Source organism: Anthonomus grandis, chromosome 17 (genome assembly GCF_022605725.1).
Source record: "Anthonomus grandis grandis chromosome 17, icAntGran1.3, whole genome shotgun sequence".
NCBI classification, from domain to species: Eukaryota; Metazoa; Arthropoda; class Insecta; order Coleoptera; family Curculionidae; genus Anthonomus; species Anthonomus grandis.
The window spans coordinates 11102805-11124536 of NC_065562.1; the positions used below are offsets into that span (position 1 = coordinate 11102805).

Below are 21732 nucleotides of genomic sequence, written 5' to 3' on the forward strand. Positions count from 1 at the left end.
TAAATAAAATATTAATAAAAAATTTGATTTTTTTCTTTAAAGAAAGAAGATATTTAAAATTTTTATTTTTTACCGAATATTATTTATATTTTAGTTTACCACAATGATATTTTTATTTAAATAATATATTTTTGTTATTTTTTTTTTGCTTTAATATCCCTTATTTCCAATAAACATAATTTACATGGAATGCGTCAATCAGAGCAATTGTAATAAATAAATTAAACCCTAATCCAGGTGAGAGCTTGATTATAATTAAACAATATAAATAAATAGATATATGAAACATGACAATTATATTTAAAAAAGAAAATACATTTTGACACTGATACAAAACATAATAATTAAAGAAACTAATTTTGTTTATATATTTGGTAAGCATAGCTGCAATTAGGCCTTTTGTTTGTATAAGTTTAAATTGTTGATAGCTTTAAGATTATTGCGTATTTTATTAAATACGTTTAATCCTGAATGGTGTAGAGCATCTTTACTATTGTCAAGTCTATTATATTTTACTAAACGAAAATAATTGTTTGACAATGGTAAGCGTTCGTGAACATCGGAATTGCATAAAAATCGGAATTGCGGGCAATGTTAAAATATAATAAGGTTTCTTAAATATCATACTCTTGTGTTATAAATAATTTTTTTGTTTTATAAAAACTTGTTTTGCAGCAGTTGAGGCTCCCCAAAAACATACTCCATTTTAAACACAGCTGGTACAGATCCAAAATAAGTTTTAGGTTTATTAATATATAACAAAGACAGTTCCATTGTAAATTCAGAACATCACACTGTGCCTTTCAGTTAGTATTCTCATCAAGTGTTAACCCTAAAAATTTAAATGTGGTAATTCTAGACATTTCCTCAGTTTGAGTCATCTGCAAAAAGTGCAACTAATCAGTCTGGATCAATTTAATTACATAATTTTATTAAAATTAATAATAGATAAAAACAGCCCCAATACTGATCCTTGTGGGACATCTATATTTATATTTAAGATGTCTAAGGTATCAAAGCCAGTATCATCATTATACGAAAGACCGAATATTATTACCCTTTGTATAAAAAAATAAAATAGTCAATTTAATGCAGAGTCCTGACACTATATGCTTTTATATTTTTTAGACGAAGTAAGACAATCAAACGTTGCTTTTCTTTAAGTCTTTCGTTAAATTTACAGAATTGGGTACTTATTGAAAAATGACCCTTTACGATTTAAAAAAAATACTCTAAAACGTTAAAAGAACCTAAGTTCAGTCGTTGATGGTCTCCTTTATTATGTATAGGTATTATTTTATTTTTGCTAAAATTTGAGATAAAATTTGTGTTGGACTTATGATCTGCTTAGGAAGAAAAATCAGCAAAACAAGAAATTTTTTTATTTTTTAACTTTTTTGTTAAGGCACAAGCTATTTGGGTTCCTGGCTTCATCAGGCTCATAATACAGACTATTCTTAATATTTTTAAATACGTCTAAAGGTGAAAAAAATATTAAAATAATTAGACAGTTTCTCGGAATTTTCCCCACTGCAGCCACTAGTATTAATTTTCAAATTATTATTTATATTTTTCTTCTTGTCAGTGACCCCAGAAACTACTCTTTATGCCTCCTTTATATTTTTTAGATTTCTTATATAATTTTGGTAATATAAGTTTTTTGTTACAACTTGACGAAAAATTAATGTAATAACTATAAAAGTTATTTAGTTGAGGGTACGACTGATTTAGTTTATAGGGTTTTCTTCAATCGGAAGCAAGTTTTATAATTTAAGTATTAACCCACCTGTTTGTACGGTTCTTTAGCTTTCTCTTTAGAAATGTCATGAAAATCATTAAGACATGATTAAAATCTTGGTCTTGCTCTTATTATTGTTTTTAATTGGGTGATATTATTAAGAAAAAATCCTACGAACCATAAATTGCAAAACGCTATTAAAACTAGTTTTTTGGTTTTATTGTAAAGTAATTGAATTATGGTCTAAGAACTGCATTGTATTTACAAGACAATTTGTATAGACGCGTCAATGATTTTGTTCTTTATGGTTGGCTCATTAACTTGCTGAACAATAATTTTTGCTAATTTGCTGAACATCATATGATTATAAAGAATTACACAAAAAATTGTTATCTTTGGAATCTCTAATTAGATCCTTATTAAAACCATTTTGAAGTAACTAATTATTTTTAAATGAGAATATAGCCACTACCCATAAATGCCATTATTTAAAAAAAAAAATGTAACCGATTTTTTTAAATAATTTTGCTTGATGGACTTAATTAACGCATGTGTTCCAATAAAAATAATAGGTTTAGATTTTATGTCCTAGAAAGATACCAATATTTTGTTTATCTATGTGCTTTTTTTTCTTAAAATTAACTTATATAGGTTCTAAAATATGGCATCAACCTTAAAAGTTACATTTTCATTTTCTCATTTTCCTGTATCTCAGAAAAACAAAAAAAAAAGAAGATTAGTGAAAACCACAGATTCATTAATCCACTAATTCTTTACTTATTTCTAAATTCTGTTTCTTTATGTTTTTTAAAATATTCCCACAAGATATCAAGGGTCATTTGGGCTAAGATCAGATAGAATATGTTGCTTGGGGTCTTCTGAACAACAGTCTTTATGTGCACCAGATACTAAAAGTCTATAGATTTCAAGCAATCAGACATTTAAGCTTATAAAATGGTGAAACATATATTGCATGATTTTTAGCTTACTGACTACTATATGACTCGTCCTTATGACTAAAGAAGTTGGATCTAGAGTCAAATAAAAGTCAGATTTTAGATTTTACTACTGATGATGTTTTGGTCTATATTAGGCCATCCTTTGTTCGTAAACATGATCCTTTACAATCATAAAAATCGTAGTGAACCTTAAAAAATGCCTATAATATGCAACATTCTTAAATAAACCATATTAAATTCTCTTATTCAAAAAATGCAAAGCAAGATACGGATTTTATATAAGAGCAATCAAGCTTTCAAATGGCCTTTAAAGGCCAAAATTATTACAATATACCTTTTCGCATTTCTACAACATTTGTCTTTATTAATTGGAGTAAAATAGCCATGTTAAGGCAATGTACCACTCAAAAGGTTGAAATCATCAATATATGTATCGTCATTTTATGACCTTTAAGATACCATAACTCTAAATTTAAAGAATTTGAAAACCTGGACAAAGACTATTGTTCAAAACACCTCAAGGAACCTTTCATCTGATTCCTGCATGATTTTCTTTAACATGTTCTGCAGGATCTTATTTCATAATTTAATATTACCTTAATTCCATAATTAGATTCCTCATAGATGATTGATATGTAACTCCACCCCATCAACATAACGATGTCCACCATGGCCTTGACCTGATGATGATCAGATGGTATGGTACGTGAAAAATATTCGAAACGTTGCTTGTTACTTAGTTCGGGACTTGTAGAGAAAAACGACACCTGAAATTAAATAGACTGTATTAATATATTTTTTAATTAGTAGTTTCTCAGATATATATATTTTAAGTTAATTAATTAATTATGAAATAAAAACTTGAACAAACATCAACAAAATCCCACTTATGCTATTCTTCTCTACTATTAACATAAAGTGTATAAATAAAGTGAAAGGAACTTAATAAGCAACAATTTTTATTACGATTTACCACCACTGCTAGTTAAGTTATTGAAATTTTCTTTTAAGGAAAATATTTGTATTAAGAGCCTTACGTGGTAAGTCACTTTGGAGCGTAGCCCTAAATCACAATCAAAAAAGACAAATGTCCGCAATAAAGTCCGGCATCATCTGGCGAGTTGACTAAAAGGTTTATCGAAAAGTGATCCGATAAAACGGCTGGTTGGTAACAAATTGGATTTTTCTGGATCTCGAGACCACTTAAATTATCGCTTAATCTATTTCCGGTCATTTCTAAAGCCGTCTTTATTACAATCCGTGTGATTAATAAAATTCACGGGAAAAGTTTTTTTAAATAGAGTATTTAGATATTCTACTTTATATTTATTATCTCCTCCGTATATATTTTTATTTTTAAACTACAATCTAAAACTTAGACTTGCATTACTTTCGTTTGAACTTTTTTGTCCTTTAGTTTAAAATAACACATATTTATACTTTGAACTTAATCTACTCTCAAAAAAAAACGGGTCATTTACAAATAAAATTACATATTCTTTAAAGAACGCAAACTGTCTGTTTAATTTGGATTCCTTATTTTGAGAATATATTTGCAATATAATCTAAATATAAAATGTTTTAAACTCAGAAATACTTATTTCTAGAAAGTCCATCTAAACCAATCAGCGAATCATTAGATAAAATGAAACTAAACAAACTTTATAGAATGTTCCATAATTTGTTTCTCGAGGTTTTTGTGTACTGGATACTAAATAATGTGGAACCTCATGTGTCAAAACAGTAATAACCCTCTCAATGCCACAATTAAATTTAACAACTTTTATTAAGTGTATATGCTTATTCTATTGCTTTTATATACATTTTGAATTTGCTAAAGCATATTCATTATATTCGAGCATCGAAAATTTATAGAAATTTCATTAATAAGTTTGTACGCAACGCTCAAAAACAGCAGCTTTGGTATGACTCAAAGTAATTTGTTTTCTAAATAGTGCAACCATTAATTAATTTTCTATATTAAATTATAAGTTCAGGTATAAAGATGCTAAAATTAAATTTAAGTTTAATTAAATATTTAATTAAATTTTTAATAAATCTTAATAAATTAAACTTGTTATGTTACTTTGTTATTTTAAATTGTAAGCTTTTTTATATAGGCATTTTTAATCATGATGAAGGTAAACATTATTTTAATAAACATTATATTTTTCTTTTTCATTAATAGAAGTCTTATATTGATATCTAAAGGTTTTATTAATTTTCGTTTTATAAGAAATTTTATAAGCTTCTTTTTCAATATGAGATTCCTTCTGAATACAGTCGTTTGAAGTTCGTTTTTTAATTTTTTAATAGATTGGAAATATGCTGATACTGTCAAAGACTTTAAAAAAATTTAATTATTTTAAAAAACCATTCTAGTAATAATTTTATTGTTTTTGAAGGTGGTAGACAATGGTACAGTGAAAACATCTTGTCGAACTTGCATTGTCTTATTTATTTAATGTAACACGACGTTTCGGTTGGTAAGTATCTCCAACCGTTATCAAGTGTAAACAGTTTACAATAAGTTACATAGTTTACATAGTTTTCTTATAAACTGTTTACACTTGATAACGGTTGGAGATACTTACCAACCGAAACGTCGTGTTACATTAAATAAATAAGACAATGCAAGTTCGACAAGATGTTTTCAATAATTTTATGAATTTAAATTTTATATAAAAGCTGCTTATCAGCTTACCAGATATCCTTACAAGTTTCCTTGTGAGAACAGACGTTTAAGTCGGAGTTAATTAGTTGTTTATCAATGGATTGAAAAAATGTACTGTTAACGGCTTTGCTTAAATACAAATGTACTTCTTTTGTAATTAATAAATAAAAAGAATTAAAAATCTACTAACTGAACCTATTTTTAAATCCTTTCAATATATTTTATGTGTAATTATAATTATTGGTCTTAAAATAATTATAAGACATTACAACCAGAAAGCGTGCCAGTATCAGGTCATTCATTATATGACTTAAGTCAACTAGGACTACTTTTTATAAATATCTAGTTAAGTTTTTTTCTTTTCTTTCTTTTATAATATTATGAATATTTAGTTTTTCGAAATATATATTCATTTAATTAAATAAATAAAATTTAAGCAAACATGGATCTTAGCTACTGAATATATTTATCTTCAACCGTGATTTTAATGCCCTGTTAACCCAAAGTAATTAAAGTTTTAATGACGCACCCATGGTAATATATACCTTCATAATTAAATTTAATCAAATTCGTGCATGTTACCAGCGGTTATATAATATCCTCCAATTTTATTTCATTTATTCCTCTTTGATGGATAATGTAATACTCAGCGGCTTATTATTGTAACCTAATGAACCAGCGAATATTATTTTAACCCATGTTGTGCCAAAAACCCCCCAAAAATAATCATGTAATATTTTATCACTATTTTTGAATATTACCAAATAGGTGTCTTTAGAACAACTTAGTGTATTCTCTGATAAATGTCACTAATTGATTAGACATATAAACAATAATACATTTTTTTCATTTGAATTATATTGAGTTAGATAATTTATTACATTTATTAAATTAGAGATATGGTATAAAAAATTAATACACACTTAAGTCCAGATTTTACCCTTACCTAAAACTACATTAAACTACCTGCATATAAAACTATATCTATTATAAGTAAGAAGAAATTCATTAGAACCAGACAATTACTCACTTTATTTCAGCTATTGGCTTTGTAATAATTTTTTCTATATGCACACTTTAAACGAATTTAAGGAACTAAATTTGTGCCTTATAGGATTGCGTTTTCGTATACCATTTATTAGTTTAAGGAATGCGTTTTGAAGTTTTCGAATTCTTTAACTTTCAGAGGGTTCAAATGCAAAATTTGTCTATCATCGGCATATTATTGTTGTTTAGATAATAAGAACATCATTGGGAGGATTGATACAAACCATAAAAATAAAAGATGCTCAAGTATTGAACCTTGCCGCACACTTGGGCTAATTTTTATTAATAAACTTGAGTTTTTCTTATTGTAAGTTACAGTTTAATATTTCTCCTTTAAATAGTTCTCGACCAATGTGCATGCTCCGTCTTGCATCAAATATCATCACTTCCACAATTCAGTGCTGATTACAACAGCTATGACCTGACTGTGCGGCTGATAAAATAATTTTTTTTAATATGTTATTGTAAATAAATTGCTTTTAAATAAACTCTGTGATAGAATTGGAAGTATGTTTATCGGGTTAAGATCGCTTAATATTTGTGGGTTGGAAGTTTTCGGGAGTTTTTTCCACAACATGGAAAATGCGGAATGTGTTTAACAATAATTTATTACGTGTGTAATAGAAGGTAACAAGAAAGGCAGGCATAGTCTAATTGTATTAATGTTAATTTCATTTAAACCCGTAGCCGTTGATTGAATATTACCTATAAACCTCCAAACCTCGTCTTGATACTTCTGAAAATCTAAAACTGTTCTGTAATGAGGGTTTTTTTATAGTCTCTTGCAATTCAAGTTGTGGCTAATTTTTGGCATTTTTAAATTTTGTTTTAATTATCAGCATGTATAGCGGATGTATAGCAGCATGTTTACCTACTTATCCGAGACCCCCTATGTTTTGTTTTTTAAAAAAATGTCCTGGATTTGCTTCAGGACGAGAAGCGTGTGACCTTGTCTAAAATCCCTAGTATTAATCTTTCTTGCACTATTCCTATTTTTACACTCTTTTTATTAGATATAATGGCATACTACCCAATAGTATAATTTTTTAAATACTATATTAGCAACCTGTTCTATTATGAATGAGTTCCTATATTGGAACACGTGGCTAAATGTGCCAAGCGCAAGGCCAAAAAACGGAAAAAAATCTTGAAAAGAAAGAAAATGTTCAATCCGCTGAAAGCCAGAAATAAATTTTTGTGGATTCAAGATGACCTTGCTTCTGACTTACCTACTTGAGGAGCTCTTTGTAAATCAAAACGACAACATACCTATGTAGAAATAATCTTTTTATTTTAGAGTAATGAAGTCATAAATTTGCTAGTAACTTGTATCGATTTAATTTATCTACGAGACAGTTTTACTAAAACTATTTATATTTACCTTCGACACATGTTTCGTTAACAATTTAGCATCTTCGGGAGAAGATGTGAGAGATGAAGAACGAATTAGAACTAGTGAGTAGAAATAAAGACTTCTGCTTAGTGGTAAAACTGTCTCGTAATTTAAGTGTTACACTAAAGGTTACAACTATAGGACTATTGTATCAGTTTGTACGTTATATTCGTGATTATAATGTAATATTTAATGTAAAGCGCTGTTTTATAGGAATAATAATACTTAGTGGTTATTGATTATATTTGTATTTCGCGATCGAAAATGTATTGGAAAATTTCCGCTGCTACTAGCAATCGATTGGTATTTAACAATTTCGTCACCTAATGCAAAATCTACATTGTTGCGAGAATGCAAATCTTACTCCCGATGGCACATTTACTAATGCCCTCCAATTAGACTATTGAATAAAAGGTTTATGGTTATATCTCCACCATAAAATTCATGATACCCTACAGTTAATAGAAACAGTATATTCGTGAAAAACCAATTATGGACTGCAAATATTAGACTAGGTGATATCGAGTGGTTTGAGACATCTTAAGGCTCAAACACTAAACTGTCATATGAGTATAAAATTTTGGGGTTAGGAGCAAGTGTGTTATCATTGAATTTGCAGATGTTGAAATATCTGGAAAATACCATGAATCACTTGATGTTTCACTATTCACACTGTTTGTTTTATGAACTGAAGTCTAGAGAAGTGAAGGCTACTGGAAAGTTACGAGAAAACTATATATCAAAGAATTGTATAATATTTTCATCTCATGAAATTAAGAGCTTTTTTCTGCTTGTAGTAGTTTGCTATAATCAACCATTCTATTAAATTCTTTAACCAGGACACCTGGCGTTTGCCATCTCTCAACTTTCTATAAACCTTTCTCTGGACTAATATTTATAGAAGTATGTGTTTATGTTCTCCCATTATATGACTCAGATATTAAAGTTTTTTTTATGGTGGTATTAATGCATAGACCCTAATGAAAAAACTAATTGTCAATTTACAAGCCCTTTAAATATGGTGCTACTGAGAACTGGAATGGTTTTGCACCCCTTCTGCATCTTGTTAAGTACTTTGCAATTAATAATTTTATCGTTAGGGAACAGGCCACTCTTCAAGGGCTTGTAGTTTGTCTATGTGATTATTCTTTAGGGTCTATGCTTCAACTACATACAAAATAAAATGAAAATACATAAAAAAAACGAAATCGTGCAAAATTCTAAAACTAATTCATAAATTTTACTTATTGAAGGATTTTTTAAATACTAAGATTTTAATAATGTTGTATAAAGCATTTGTGGAATCATTTATAAGATATGGTATATTGGTGTGGGAAGGACTTTGACCAAACTGTAAAACTTGTTGCCGGGTGCTTGTAGAGGTTGCACTTCCATAAAAAAATTTAAGTTGTTCTGTAAGAGTGTAATCTCTGAAAGCGCTCACAAATTTGAAAAGTTTTTCGTTTGAGCATTTGGTCAGATTTAGTGTCATGGTTGGTTGTATCGTAAATTTTTTAATATACATATGTATGTATGCATAATATATGATATATATTAACTAGTCTATAGTAACTTTATATGTAATTAATGTTATATGATGTTTGTAAAGTATTCAATAAAGTATATGGTGATTAAAACTGCATATACAGATATTTATATCTAGGTGTAGTGTAGATATTAAGACAAATATAATTAATTCTAGAATTACCTATGTAACATATTGGAAATTATGTCAGTAATATATTCATTTATTCAATAATCTTTATCTTATGTCAACATCTAGACTTAATTCTCTTCTATTCCAATTTTTGTTTTTCCACTTGTTCTATCCAAGTTCGTAGATATTATTATGTCGGCATATTCTCTATTGTGGGGTTTGCCACCATTGCGTCAGGTTAACATAGTTAAAATCTTGTGAGAATTTGTAACCATTCATACCATTAATTTTATTTCCTTTAAGTTAATTTCAGATCTTCTTATTTTTTTTCTTTAAGATTTCCTGTTAACAAGATGATGTCATCAGTATACTTTATATTAATAATTACTTATCCATTTATATCTATTGCCACTAACCTTAGGGTTTCCTTAAAAATGGAATCGCTTTAGAGATTAATAAATACAACTTTAAAGCTCTATTTTTGAAGCTGTTAAATGGTCAAGAAATAGCTTGTATTACCGATATCTTCAATAGAATCTATGAATCTAATCTAAAAATGACTGCAATCAGAATTTATAGCGTTGCCCAAAAATCTAGAGCAAAAAAGTGATAAGAATATCAGACTATCAGTCTGATAACTCACATGCTACAATTATTTTTTAAGATCATCTACAGAAGAATTTAACACAAATGCAAAGATCATATATCCGAAAACCAATTTGGGTTCAGAGGCATTCCTTAGAATTCAAGTCCTAGTCCTGGCAATATCTAAGTAAACTAAATTTAGAAAAAACTATACATTCTTAGTAAAAGTAACCTTTGACCTTTATTTCAAATACAATACATAAGGTTTTAAATACTTTTAAAATTGATTGAATTAATCAAGACACGTGTAGCACTTGCTTAGCTGAAAACATCTCCTAACCTGATTTGACTTTCTTAAGTTAAAAAAAAAATTAAAACTAATTAATATAAACCTAGTTTTTTTGCGGTTTTAGAAAACCAATCTCAAAAATAGCGGTTCTCAATTAAAAACGTACCTTGACTTTCGAATGACCTTTAATATTGATCCTGAGGTTAATTCCAAAAGATTTTCGTGTTTGTTTAGGCCCAGAACTGATCGAACTGAAGCACGTTTAAAGGTCAAATCGTCAAAAAATAAACTTCTTTATTATTATTATTAATATTACATTATTAGTCCATAACATTTAAAGTGGGATTTGCAACTAAACGAGTTAAAAAATTAAAGAAGAGGTTTTGGCTGAAGATTTAGATATTTAAAGAGGTATTTGAACATTAAACCGTGGAGCGCGACTGCTATTTGCAACAATGAAATATCATACAAAAGTAGATACTAAGAATTACATAATGAAAATTTAAATATGGATATCCAAAAAAATAAAATTGTCCTCCAAACCTAATATCATATATACCTTACATGAAGTAGACACCAAAACTATTTAACAATATGCCCAAGATGATAGAGGAAGATATATCTTTAAAATCTTTTAAGGTTCACGCCAGGCAATGAATCCAGTACACAGATGCGGTGATATTTCATAATTTGGTAAATGATTCATTCTGAAGATTGTTTCACTGGTAGTAAGTATATTATTTTACCTTATATTTAAAACAAATATTTGGTTTTCTTTAAAATATTATGAAGGTATTTTTTCCTGGATCATGACAATTCACTGAATTAGCCACTCATGAAATAGAATTTTTTGAATAGCACTCAATGGAACAAAAGTTGCGCATTAAAGCTACTTTCGTGTAAATTGTTTATCTACCTCAGTTGCAGACAGTGTTAGTTTTATAATATTATTATTATTATAATGAAAGTAAGACGTTCCATTTTTTGTTTATTTAGGTCTTTTCTTTCTTATGATTCATCGTTTTTTTAAAGAAAAATAACCAAAAATCAAACAAAACCTAAACAAATCGTTCATAAAATAAATCAACTTCAAGTAAGAAGGATTCAATTTACAAAATGGTTTGCGGGCATCTGGGCTTGCCTTTAAATTTAAGTCCGGACGACAACTATACGCAGCTGATATATGATGTAATATTAAAAATAATGTAGCGGGAACATGTAGGGCGACAGTGTCCCTATGTATGTGTGTGTGTCCTAGATAAGAGATTGGTTTCTGTAACGCAACGTGCCGTTTTAGCCCTTCATCCAGACCTACTTTATGGTGTGAAAGAAGGCTGTTTCTAGCGGACTGATGTGATGGGTTTTAGGCGGAAAAAAAACAGATGGTTACGTTAGAGATGTCAATGAAATTGTGAGAGATTTATTGAATGTTTTAGTGACAAGTTATTGAAAATCAGATCAATGTATTAAAACAGGCAAATTGGGAAAAAAAAGAAATTGAGAAAAATTTATGAGTATGTTTATTAAATGCTACCATAAATTAAATAAAATTATGATACTAAGGTTCATCAAGCATTTAAAACTGGCAGAAAAATGGCACAGTACAAATTGCATCACGCTAAATTGACATAATCCAGCATTCACTCTAAAAGCCAACTTTTTCCAATCTTCAGGGGCCAATTCAGCCTGCCAGTTTCTACTGGCATGGAAAAGATCTTCGGTCCAGCCAGAGTATTTAAAACGTGATCAATGTGAGCAAGAGGATAACTTTTCTTTTAAATCAAGTAATAAGGCTACCGATAAATCTGATTGAGCTGCTATTCTTTTTTACCAGCACAACCGGTGAAGACAAGGGCTGTTAGGTAATTCTTCAACGTCTTCCTTTCAATAATATTATCTGTCTTCTCTCTCTCTTGGCCAGTGGTAGACCTCGAGCTGTCTGCCGGATGAGGCAAGCATTGTCTGTATCAATTTTGTGCTCAAGTATGCTGTATTTCCCTTTCTCTCTATGTATCAAAAACATCTCGATATCTATGGAACAAATACCATAGCCTGCTTCTTTGATCTGGCCTCAGATCGGTGCCTGATGATGATACCAGCCCTTCTAATTCTTTCAGAATGGCTTTATGGTTGGTTTTCACATTTGGAACTTGTCGTAGCATTGCTGACACTATAAAGAGCACCCTTCTTTAATAACAAAGGATAATAATTGACATTTATTACCCTTACAGAATAGCCTTTACAGCACCTATAAGGTACTTTACTGCTATCCCTTTGTCAACAGCCTCGTCATAAATTGCAGGTTCAAATATGACTAATTCACTTACAGGCTTTCAGCACAAAGATCGTTAAAAATTAATCAAACATTTAACTATTTTCTAAGAAAAAAAAACGGTGTTCATACAACCGTTGTCAGGTCAGGAAAACTCTCTTTTCATTCTAAGTCTTAGTTTACAGTACATTGACTGCCTACTTTTTAATTATTTCCAAATAAAACTAATTAAAATGCCACGAAGCTGAATCTCTTTTTAAGGCCTATGGAATAATTTAGAAATACTTGGAGCCTATATAATTTTGGCTGATAAGGATCAATAATTTTAGGAGAACATTGACAGTCAAACCAAGTATACTCATGAAATAAATAACTTAAATTCATTTATAAATACGATTAAACCAAACGCAAGTTTAACGAAATAAATTTATTTGTATGCACTTGAATTTATTGATTGATGTATAATAATAATATGTATATTACATTTGTATAACAAGATAACCTTCAAATAATTCTCCTTGCCTCAGCATTCCGTTTATTATTAAATAAGTACACGTGTAAATTTTATTTTTAAAAACTCCACATAATAAAGTTTTCTTGCAAATACATCTAGTTTCCATCACAGTTGCTCCTGACTGGAAACAATATAGTACTAGCGACTTACAAAGCCGTCGGCCATAAGGGCAACTGAAAACATAATAGAGATCGAGCGCCATGTTCAAAATTCACTTCAAAACCGTCTTGATGGAAATGGCAAGCGGTGAAGCCGAACTTTTAAATTAGAAGTTTCAGTTAGGAGAAGCGTGAAACACGGAAGGGGTCGTAGTTTGCGAAGTTTGAAGCTTAGAGTTCTATTATATACTTTATTTATAGAATGCATTTAGGATTATTATACATTGTTACACAAAAAAATGTACTATTTTTTCTGTAACAATGAATAATATTTTGTATTTATTTTTTACCATATGCCTTTAACGCCATTAGTGTAATGATAAAAAAAGTAGATTAGACCCTTAAACTTTGTTAAATTATAAAATTGATCTTCTCCCAAGAATACCTTCAATATGATAATTACAAAAAGTGGCATAACTCAAATAGATATGAAGCCTCCTTCACCTTCAGGTTTAAAATATTTTTTTAATGCTACAAACTTCTACTAAAACAAATTTAATTATAAAATAGTATGACACTATAGAGTTTCGTCAGATTTAAATTTAACAAAATGGGTACAAACATAGAAGGCGAAAGACTACACCATCTTAGATTTGCGGATAAGATTATCCTCATATCGGATCGAATGGGTAAGGCCCGGGTATGCTAGCGAGATTGAATATGGTCTCAATACAAATTTTGTTATGAGAAGAAACATTTAACTGGATGGATGTAATATTGCTCAAGTCATCTCCTACAAATAATTGGGTCATGAATCGAAAGAGATAATCAGAATTCAACATCTCCGGTAAGGCTTGGCTTGTGCAGCTTCTGTAAAATTAAAATGAAACTTTAAAACGAATATGCCGACTTATCTAATGAGAAAAGTCTTTGACTGCGTGCTGCCTGTACTCACTTATGGAGCTGAGATGCTAACAGTTACAAAGAAAAGCGTAAATAAGGTACGGATTGTAATAGTATTTTTGTAACTATTTGAAATAAGGTCTATTAATTTTAAATGGTTAAACTTGATAAAACTAATGTTTTCTTATTAATCGTATTTTTTTTTTAAAAGCTGTATGTAGGTACGTAAAATTAAATTCTTCAAAACTGAAATTTTTTGCACTTTAGTGAACCATCAAAATTAGATTAAAAGGTTTAGTTAAATATAGATATGAAAATTTAACGGCTTCTTTAATATCATAAATTGCATAACTTAAATGGAGACAATTAGGAGAAGCGTGAAACGTGAAATAGGGTTTGTATTATGCGACGTATGTATTACCTTCCTCATTACACTTAAAATATTTATCTTAAATATACAAACTTTGCATTAAAAACAAATTTAATTATAAAATAGTATAACAACATAGATTTTACAAATAAAATGGTGCAAATGTCGGTTTTATTGTTTGAACCAAAATTGTAAATACGTTACAACTATCACCTTCGCACTCATTATTAGGACAATCCACTAGAACCAGTGAGTATTAGGTGTATGTTGGAAGATTTTGCAAAAAAAAACGATATTAACGTTGGAATATTGTACAGATATTATGTTATTTTGTCAAAAGTTGTATATAATAGATCTTAAAAAACGTTTATTTCATTAAAACATATAACACCTTAAAAAACTCAAAATAAAGCAGTTTAGAAGACATATTTTGTTAGCTTGTTTAATTTTCTAATTCTGATGTATTTTTGGTTAAACAGTATATACAGATACCTAAATAAGATTTACATTATGGTAAAAAAAAGATTAACCCCTTAAACATTTTTTAAATATAGAATTATTATCATCTTAAGAATATTTTCAATATTGTAGTTACCAGTGCGAATTTATTTAAATAGCATAACTTAAGTAGATACGCACTTATCTTTACCATTACACTTAAAATATTTATTTGATAAATGTATAATATTATAATATAATTTGAAAATATAAAATAGTAAAGCAAAATACATTTTACAAATAAAATGGACATTATTCCAATTTTATTTTTTTGAATTTGCAATAATATAAATTCATTTTAAATATATATATTTATTAAAACCAATGTTATATTTCAAACTATATTTTTTAAGCTGTTTATAAATAAGAAAAATTAAATGATTTAAAACTGTTATTTTATAAACTTAAGTAAATCAAAATAAAATAAAAAAGCCTGGTTAATAGTGGATAAAAAATGTCTGGGCTTCTTTAATATATTATTATATAAAAAAAAATAATGAATAACTTAAATAGATACAACTAGGAGAAGCGTGAAGCCATAGGGTTTGTATTTAGCTGGGAATTTAAAGTTTCATTCAGCTATTATAAATTGTTACATAAGAAACGCAGTTGATTTCATCAGAAAAATATATTAAATAGATTTAAAATAAGGTAATTTAGGAAGCATATCTTTATGGATTTTATTATTTGTCCCAGATGCTTTTTTTGTCAGAATATACAGATGGTTTTAATGACATTTACATTTTACTATTATATCCTGATTATCGATCTGGGAAAAAACACCAGAGCTTTTTGAATTTTTGTAGCGTCTTAAATCTTAAATAATATAATGTTATATTCAACTCCCTTAATCCTGCGACCACTACTCTTTCTTTTATTTATTAATGACCTTTCAAATATTATTGATTGTCATAAAATAGCTTATGCAGATGATTATAATATTTTCTGAAAAATGACCATCGTCAAATACTGGTAGTTAATAAGTGGTGTGACTTAAACAAACACAGTGTAAATGTATCTCCATGCCTCCTTATGTCATACTGTACAAATAAAAATTCTCTAATATTTGATTGTCAAATTAAGGATGTTTATCTAAGAAAAAACTCAAATTTCTGATCTGGGTATAATATTTGACAGGCAATTCATCTTTATGCCGCACGTTGAGAATGTTACTTCTATAGCCTTAAAGGTATTTGGATTTGTCTCAAGAAACTGTTATTTATTTATTAACCCCTGAGTGTCTAAAACGCTTTATTACAGTTTTTTTAGGTCAAAACTTGAATATGGCTTTTTAATTTGGGGTTATATTTGCCATGTAAACACTTTCATTAATATTTATATTATGGTAAAAAAATGTTCTATTATATAAAATTTTAATCAACCTACTTAGATTCTTATAATCATCCTAGTGACAAAACTCAAATGAATATGAACCCTATTTTTATAATTTATCTAACTTTTTTATAATTTCTTCTAACTAACTTTTTTTATCATTTTCTTAAGCATAAAAACTGTACTGTAAACAAATTTAATAACAAAAAATATAGCAGCAGAGATTTTACAAATAAAATCGTCCTTATGTTGGTTTTATTGTTTTAGCCAAAACTGTAAATACATTACGACTATCACCTCCGCAGTCTTTTTAAGGACAATCTACTAGAACCAGTGAGTATCAGGTGTTTGCTAGAATATTTTGCAATAAAATTCATATTAACGTTGGGATAATGTACAGAAATTGTGTTATTCTGTCAAAAGCTATAAACTTTTGTAACTGTTTGCAAAAATGTATATTTATTTTAAATGACTAAATTTAATAAAACGATTTTTAAAGCTGTATGTAGGTACGAAAAGTTAAATTATTAAAAACATTTTTTTTGCACTTAAGTAAACCATTACAACAAGATTAGAAGACCTAGTTAATAGTGAAAATGAATATTGGATTGACTTTACGATTTTATTGTTTTGGCTAAAGGTATGACTATTACTTTTACGGTCTTTAATAGGACAATATTGTATCATAGCTTGTGACAAAATTATATATTATTGATAAAACGAATATTTTATTTCAAATCATATTTTTCTAAAACTGTTTGTGGATATGAAATATTAAATTCTTTAAAACTATTATTTCCTGCATTTAAGTAAACGATGAAAATAAGACTTAAAGGTCCAGTTATTATTGGATACTAAAATTAATTGTTTTTTTTAATATCATAATATATCGAAAAAACAATGCATAACTTTAATGGATATAATTAGGAGAAGTGTGAATTATAGTATAGGATTTGTATTTTGCGAAGTTGAAAGTTAAAAATTTTAATCAATATTTTATTTATAAGGTGCATTTAGAATAATATAAATTGTTACACAAAAAATATAATTTATTTTGTCAGGAAAACATAACTCCTTAACCATATTTTAAATAGGGCGATTTAAGAAGCATATCTTTTATTCTGTATTCCAGATGCATTTTTTATTAAAATTTACATAAATATGATTTTAATGACATTTATATTGTACTAATATATCCTGATTATCAACCTGGAAGAAAACAGCAATGCCTTTTGAATTTCTGTAATAGAACTATTTTGACTTTTTAAAACATAGCGAGCCATTAGTTACTAAATATCTATATTATCCTTCATTGGGTCGATATTACTGTTAAGAGATGTCAAGTCTTTAGGCTTCCTGTCCCTAAAAATAGTAAACAGATCAGAGTTTAATCTCAGAAAAGTGGATTATGTAAAGATGATGCCTGGTCTTCGACATTGGATTTTTCTAATATCTCAGATGCTTGCTGTATTTTTTATGATATGCTTCAAGGCATTTTTATTTACTACACCTCTTAAGCAATAAAGAAAACGACGTTTTCTCCCGTAATTTACCAAGAATGTAAGAAATAATATTAATAAGAAGGAAATAGACTTTAAATCTCATTACCCTATTTTTATTATTCCAAATGCACCTTCTTACGTCGCAGTATAAAGTATCAAGTTGATTTAGCTTATTGAGACCACATTAAGCATGCAGAAGAAAATATATATTCTGATCCCTCAATGTTTTCATCATTTATTTATAGAAAAAGGGGTATATCATTAATTCATACTCGCACATTTCCTAAACTATGGAAAACCGCAAGTGTATATCTCGTATTTAAAAAGGGTGATTTCAGTTTTACTGAAAACTATCAACCTATCTCCATCCTATGTAATTTTTTCAATTTACTTGAAAGGGTTTTGACCATATTAATTATTAAATATTGATAAACAAATTGATATGTTGGAATAGATTTTCAGGGATTCTTATAGATGCTTAGCGTTGCTGGTTAAACATACCTGACAAACAAAACACAATTTATGTAAATCCAAGGATTTGGGTCAGCTAGCTTTACTTTTATTTGAAGGCTTTCCCAAGATTTTAACCTGGGACCACTACTCTTTCTTTTATCTATTAACCTTTCAAATATTATTAATTATCATAAAATAGCTTATGCAGTTGATTGCAATATTTTCTGGAAAATAACCATCCTCGAATACTGCTCTTAACTTGGTTAATGAGTGGTATGATTTCAATTTAAACAGACTCAGTGTAAATGTATATTCATGCTTCCTTATGTCATACTATACAAATAAATATTCTCTAATATTTGACTGCAAATTAAGGATGTTCGTCTAAAAAAAAATCTCAATTTTCTAATCTGTGTATAATATTTGAGAGGCAATTCATCTTTGTGCCGCACGTTGAGAATGTTGCTTCTATAGCCCTAAAGGTATTAGGATTTGTCCTAAGAAATTATTATTTATTTATTAATCCTTGAGTGTCTAAAATGTTTATTACAGTTTTTTTAGGTAATAACTTGAATATGGCTCTTTAATTTGGGGTTATATTTGCCATGTGAACAACACTTTCATTGATATTTATATTATGGTAAAATATTATATAAAATTTTAATTAACCTACTTAGATCCTTATAATCATCCTAGTGGCAAAACTTAAATGAATATAATCCCTATTTTACTTTTTTACCTCAACTACTTAATATTTTTTTAAGCATAAAAACTGTACTTTAACTGTAAACAAATTTAATAACAAAAAAATATAGCAACATACATTTTACAAATAAAATGGTCCTTATGTTGGTTTTATTGTTTCAGCCAAAACTGTAAATACGTTACGACTATTACCTCCGCAGTCGTTATGAGGACAATCCACTAGAACCAGTGAGTATCAGGTGTCTGCTGGAATATTTTGCAATAAAAGCGATATTAACATTGGGATATTGTACAGAAATTGTGTTATTCTGTCAAAAGCTATAAACCTTTGTAACTGTTTGTAATAAAGTATATTGATTTTAAATTGGTTTCTTTTTTAATCATATTTTTGTAAAAACTGTATGCAAAATCAAGTTCTTTAAAACTAATATTTTTTAATACTTATGTAAACCGTCAAAATAAAATTCAAAGGTATATTTAATACCAAACATAAAAATCTGATGGCTTCTTTAATATAAAATATTTAAAAAAAATAATGCATAACTTAAAGGAATACGAACGTTATTTTGCAATTGTATCAAGAATACTCATTATAAACGTACAATCTCTGTACTAAAACTAACAATAATTTATGAAGATAAACACCTTTGGCTAACTGAGCATTTACGTTGAACTACGGCCTTCGTAGTCGTTATTCACGCCTAATATTATTTAAAGCAATAATGATCAGACGTGTAAAGCTCCAAATTTATTAAGGACATATTCTATACAAATATTTATAGTTTTAAGTAGAATTTATAAATCAAATAAAATTTAAGGTATTTTGGATGTATAACAATAACTCTTATTTTTATTGAAAAGTTCCCTAGCAAAAATGTAATATTCGTTAGTTTTATTGTTATTTTCCACGTAACGATGATAGAGGCAATAGTCAAAAGTAAACACACGTTCGTTTCAGATATGAAGACAGACGTAAAAATATTTTTACTAATTTAATGGCTTGATTTACTTTTCTTCAGTTTACTAGATTAAAATCGATATCTTTATTAAACTAATAAGCTAAAGTGCGGATCCATTTTAGTTTTATGATTCTTACGTTTTCTCTTTTACAATAAATTCTCCAAATGCGGAAATTTTGTTTGTGGTCATATTTATTTAGCCAAAAATAAATTTAAACACTAAACAATTTTTATGTTGTGAAATTTCAGATTCCTAGAAATGTAGTCTTAGGCCTATTCAATTTTATGAAGGTTTGTATGAATTTACGTACTAATTTTATATTATTCACATATATCATAATAATGAAATGCAACTAAGCTAAAGGTAAAACATAAAACAGGAATTTGCCATCTCTTTCTATCCATATGTCTAGTATATCCTGGTTGAAATTTATAAACCTAAAAAGTTATGTTACTCCGTTTCTCGACACCTAATACCGCGCCCCAAACTAACTTGACACTATACGACCTATAATTTTTCATTTCTTTTACTTCAGTCTCCAAACACTTGACATGAATAGAGAACTCCGTAGAGCGGGGACAAATAAAAGCGAAATATTGTAGTAAACAGAGGATAGCTAATAAATAACAATACAAAAGCAGCGTTCTCGTAAGCTAAACTTTTATATACCTCTGTATGAGAAACAGTGTACATTTTATCGCGTGTCTTAGAAATGTGTTCAAGAAAATGTAGCATAAGGATTCATATTTTTAAAGCTATAGGAAATGTTATGTCATCAAGTGGTAGTATGAATGTTCTACAGTTTTTGATGCGCAAATTATTGGACATAATAAAAGAAGACCTAATGAAAATATTTTTCTTAATTAAGATTAAACGTATATCTTAAAACTTCCAAAACAAACATTCAATAAGCAAAAAATAAGTTGAAAACTTAAGAAAAATATGAACATTTTCTCATACTATTCTCACATAAAAGTAGTAGAAAATTAAGAAGTATAAAAAATAAAGATTGTAGTTTTTATATTTCTACTTATTTTTTTCTTTAACGCAAAGCATATTAAATAATGAAAATCACAAAAAAAAATTACATAATGAATTATGTCATATATAAGAAAAACGAAGAGAAGCGAACAACCAATTTATGGAATTAGCTCTAAAGCCTTCTAGAAGGTGCTTAAAAAACTTCCTGCTTCACAACAAGATAAAACTAACAAAAAGCCCTTCGCTTAAATGAATTGAACAATTTTTTATCCGCAATTATGAATATTTTGTATATTTTAGGCATAATTTAAAAGAAAATGATGCTCTTTTATTTAATAACATTCACAAATCCGATACTACATGGTTTTTAATAGAACGTGAAGACACCAATCGTTTCACTTGTAGTTTTACTTAAAGAGTATTTGATATTTTTAGATATTTTCAATATTATCAATAAGTTATACACTCATTAGCTGCCTATCTAGAACAAAAAACAAAAGTGATAGTAAACAAATTGGTAACTTCACCATAGACAAATATTTAATGGTTTAATTAGAACTAGTTTGATCATTTTTTAAAATTGTTATACAATAAAATCTACAGATAGTCATTAATTTTTTTCTTAGAGGATTCAAAATTGTTTGATCGTATTTGAGAAGTTTTATTAAAAGTAAATGTGCTTCAAACTACAAATTTTATTCAGGTTAGCAAAGTGGCTGAGGAATACTTGACTCGACAGGTTAATGCTTTTTATACCAGGATTACATCATAAATATTTTTAAAATTTTTAATTTAAAATCTG

The 21732-nt window shown here is 28.1% G+C and overlaps 1 protein-coding gene across 1 annotated transcript in view; it reads right to left on the reverse strand.

Annotated features, from left to right (window-relative positions):
- Positions 1-21732, reverse strand: part of LOC126746648 (metabotropic glutamate receptor 2-like) — a 593383-nt gene that overhangs the window by 200764 nt on the left and 370887 nt on the right. Inside the window, exon 5 of the mRNA XM_050454987.1 lies at positions 3294-3464. Coding sequence (XP_050310944.1) covers positions 3294-3464 — 171 coding nt within the window. The remainder of the gene's footprint in view (positions 1-3293; positions 3465-21732) is intronic.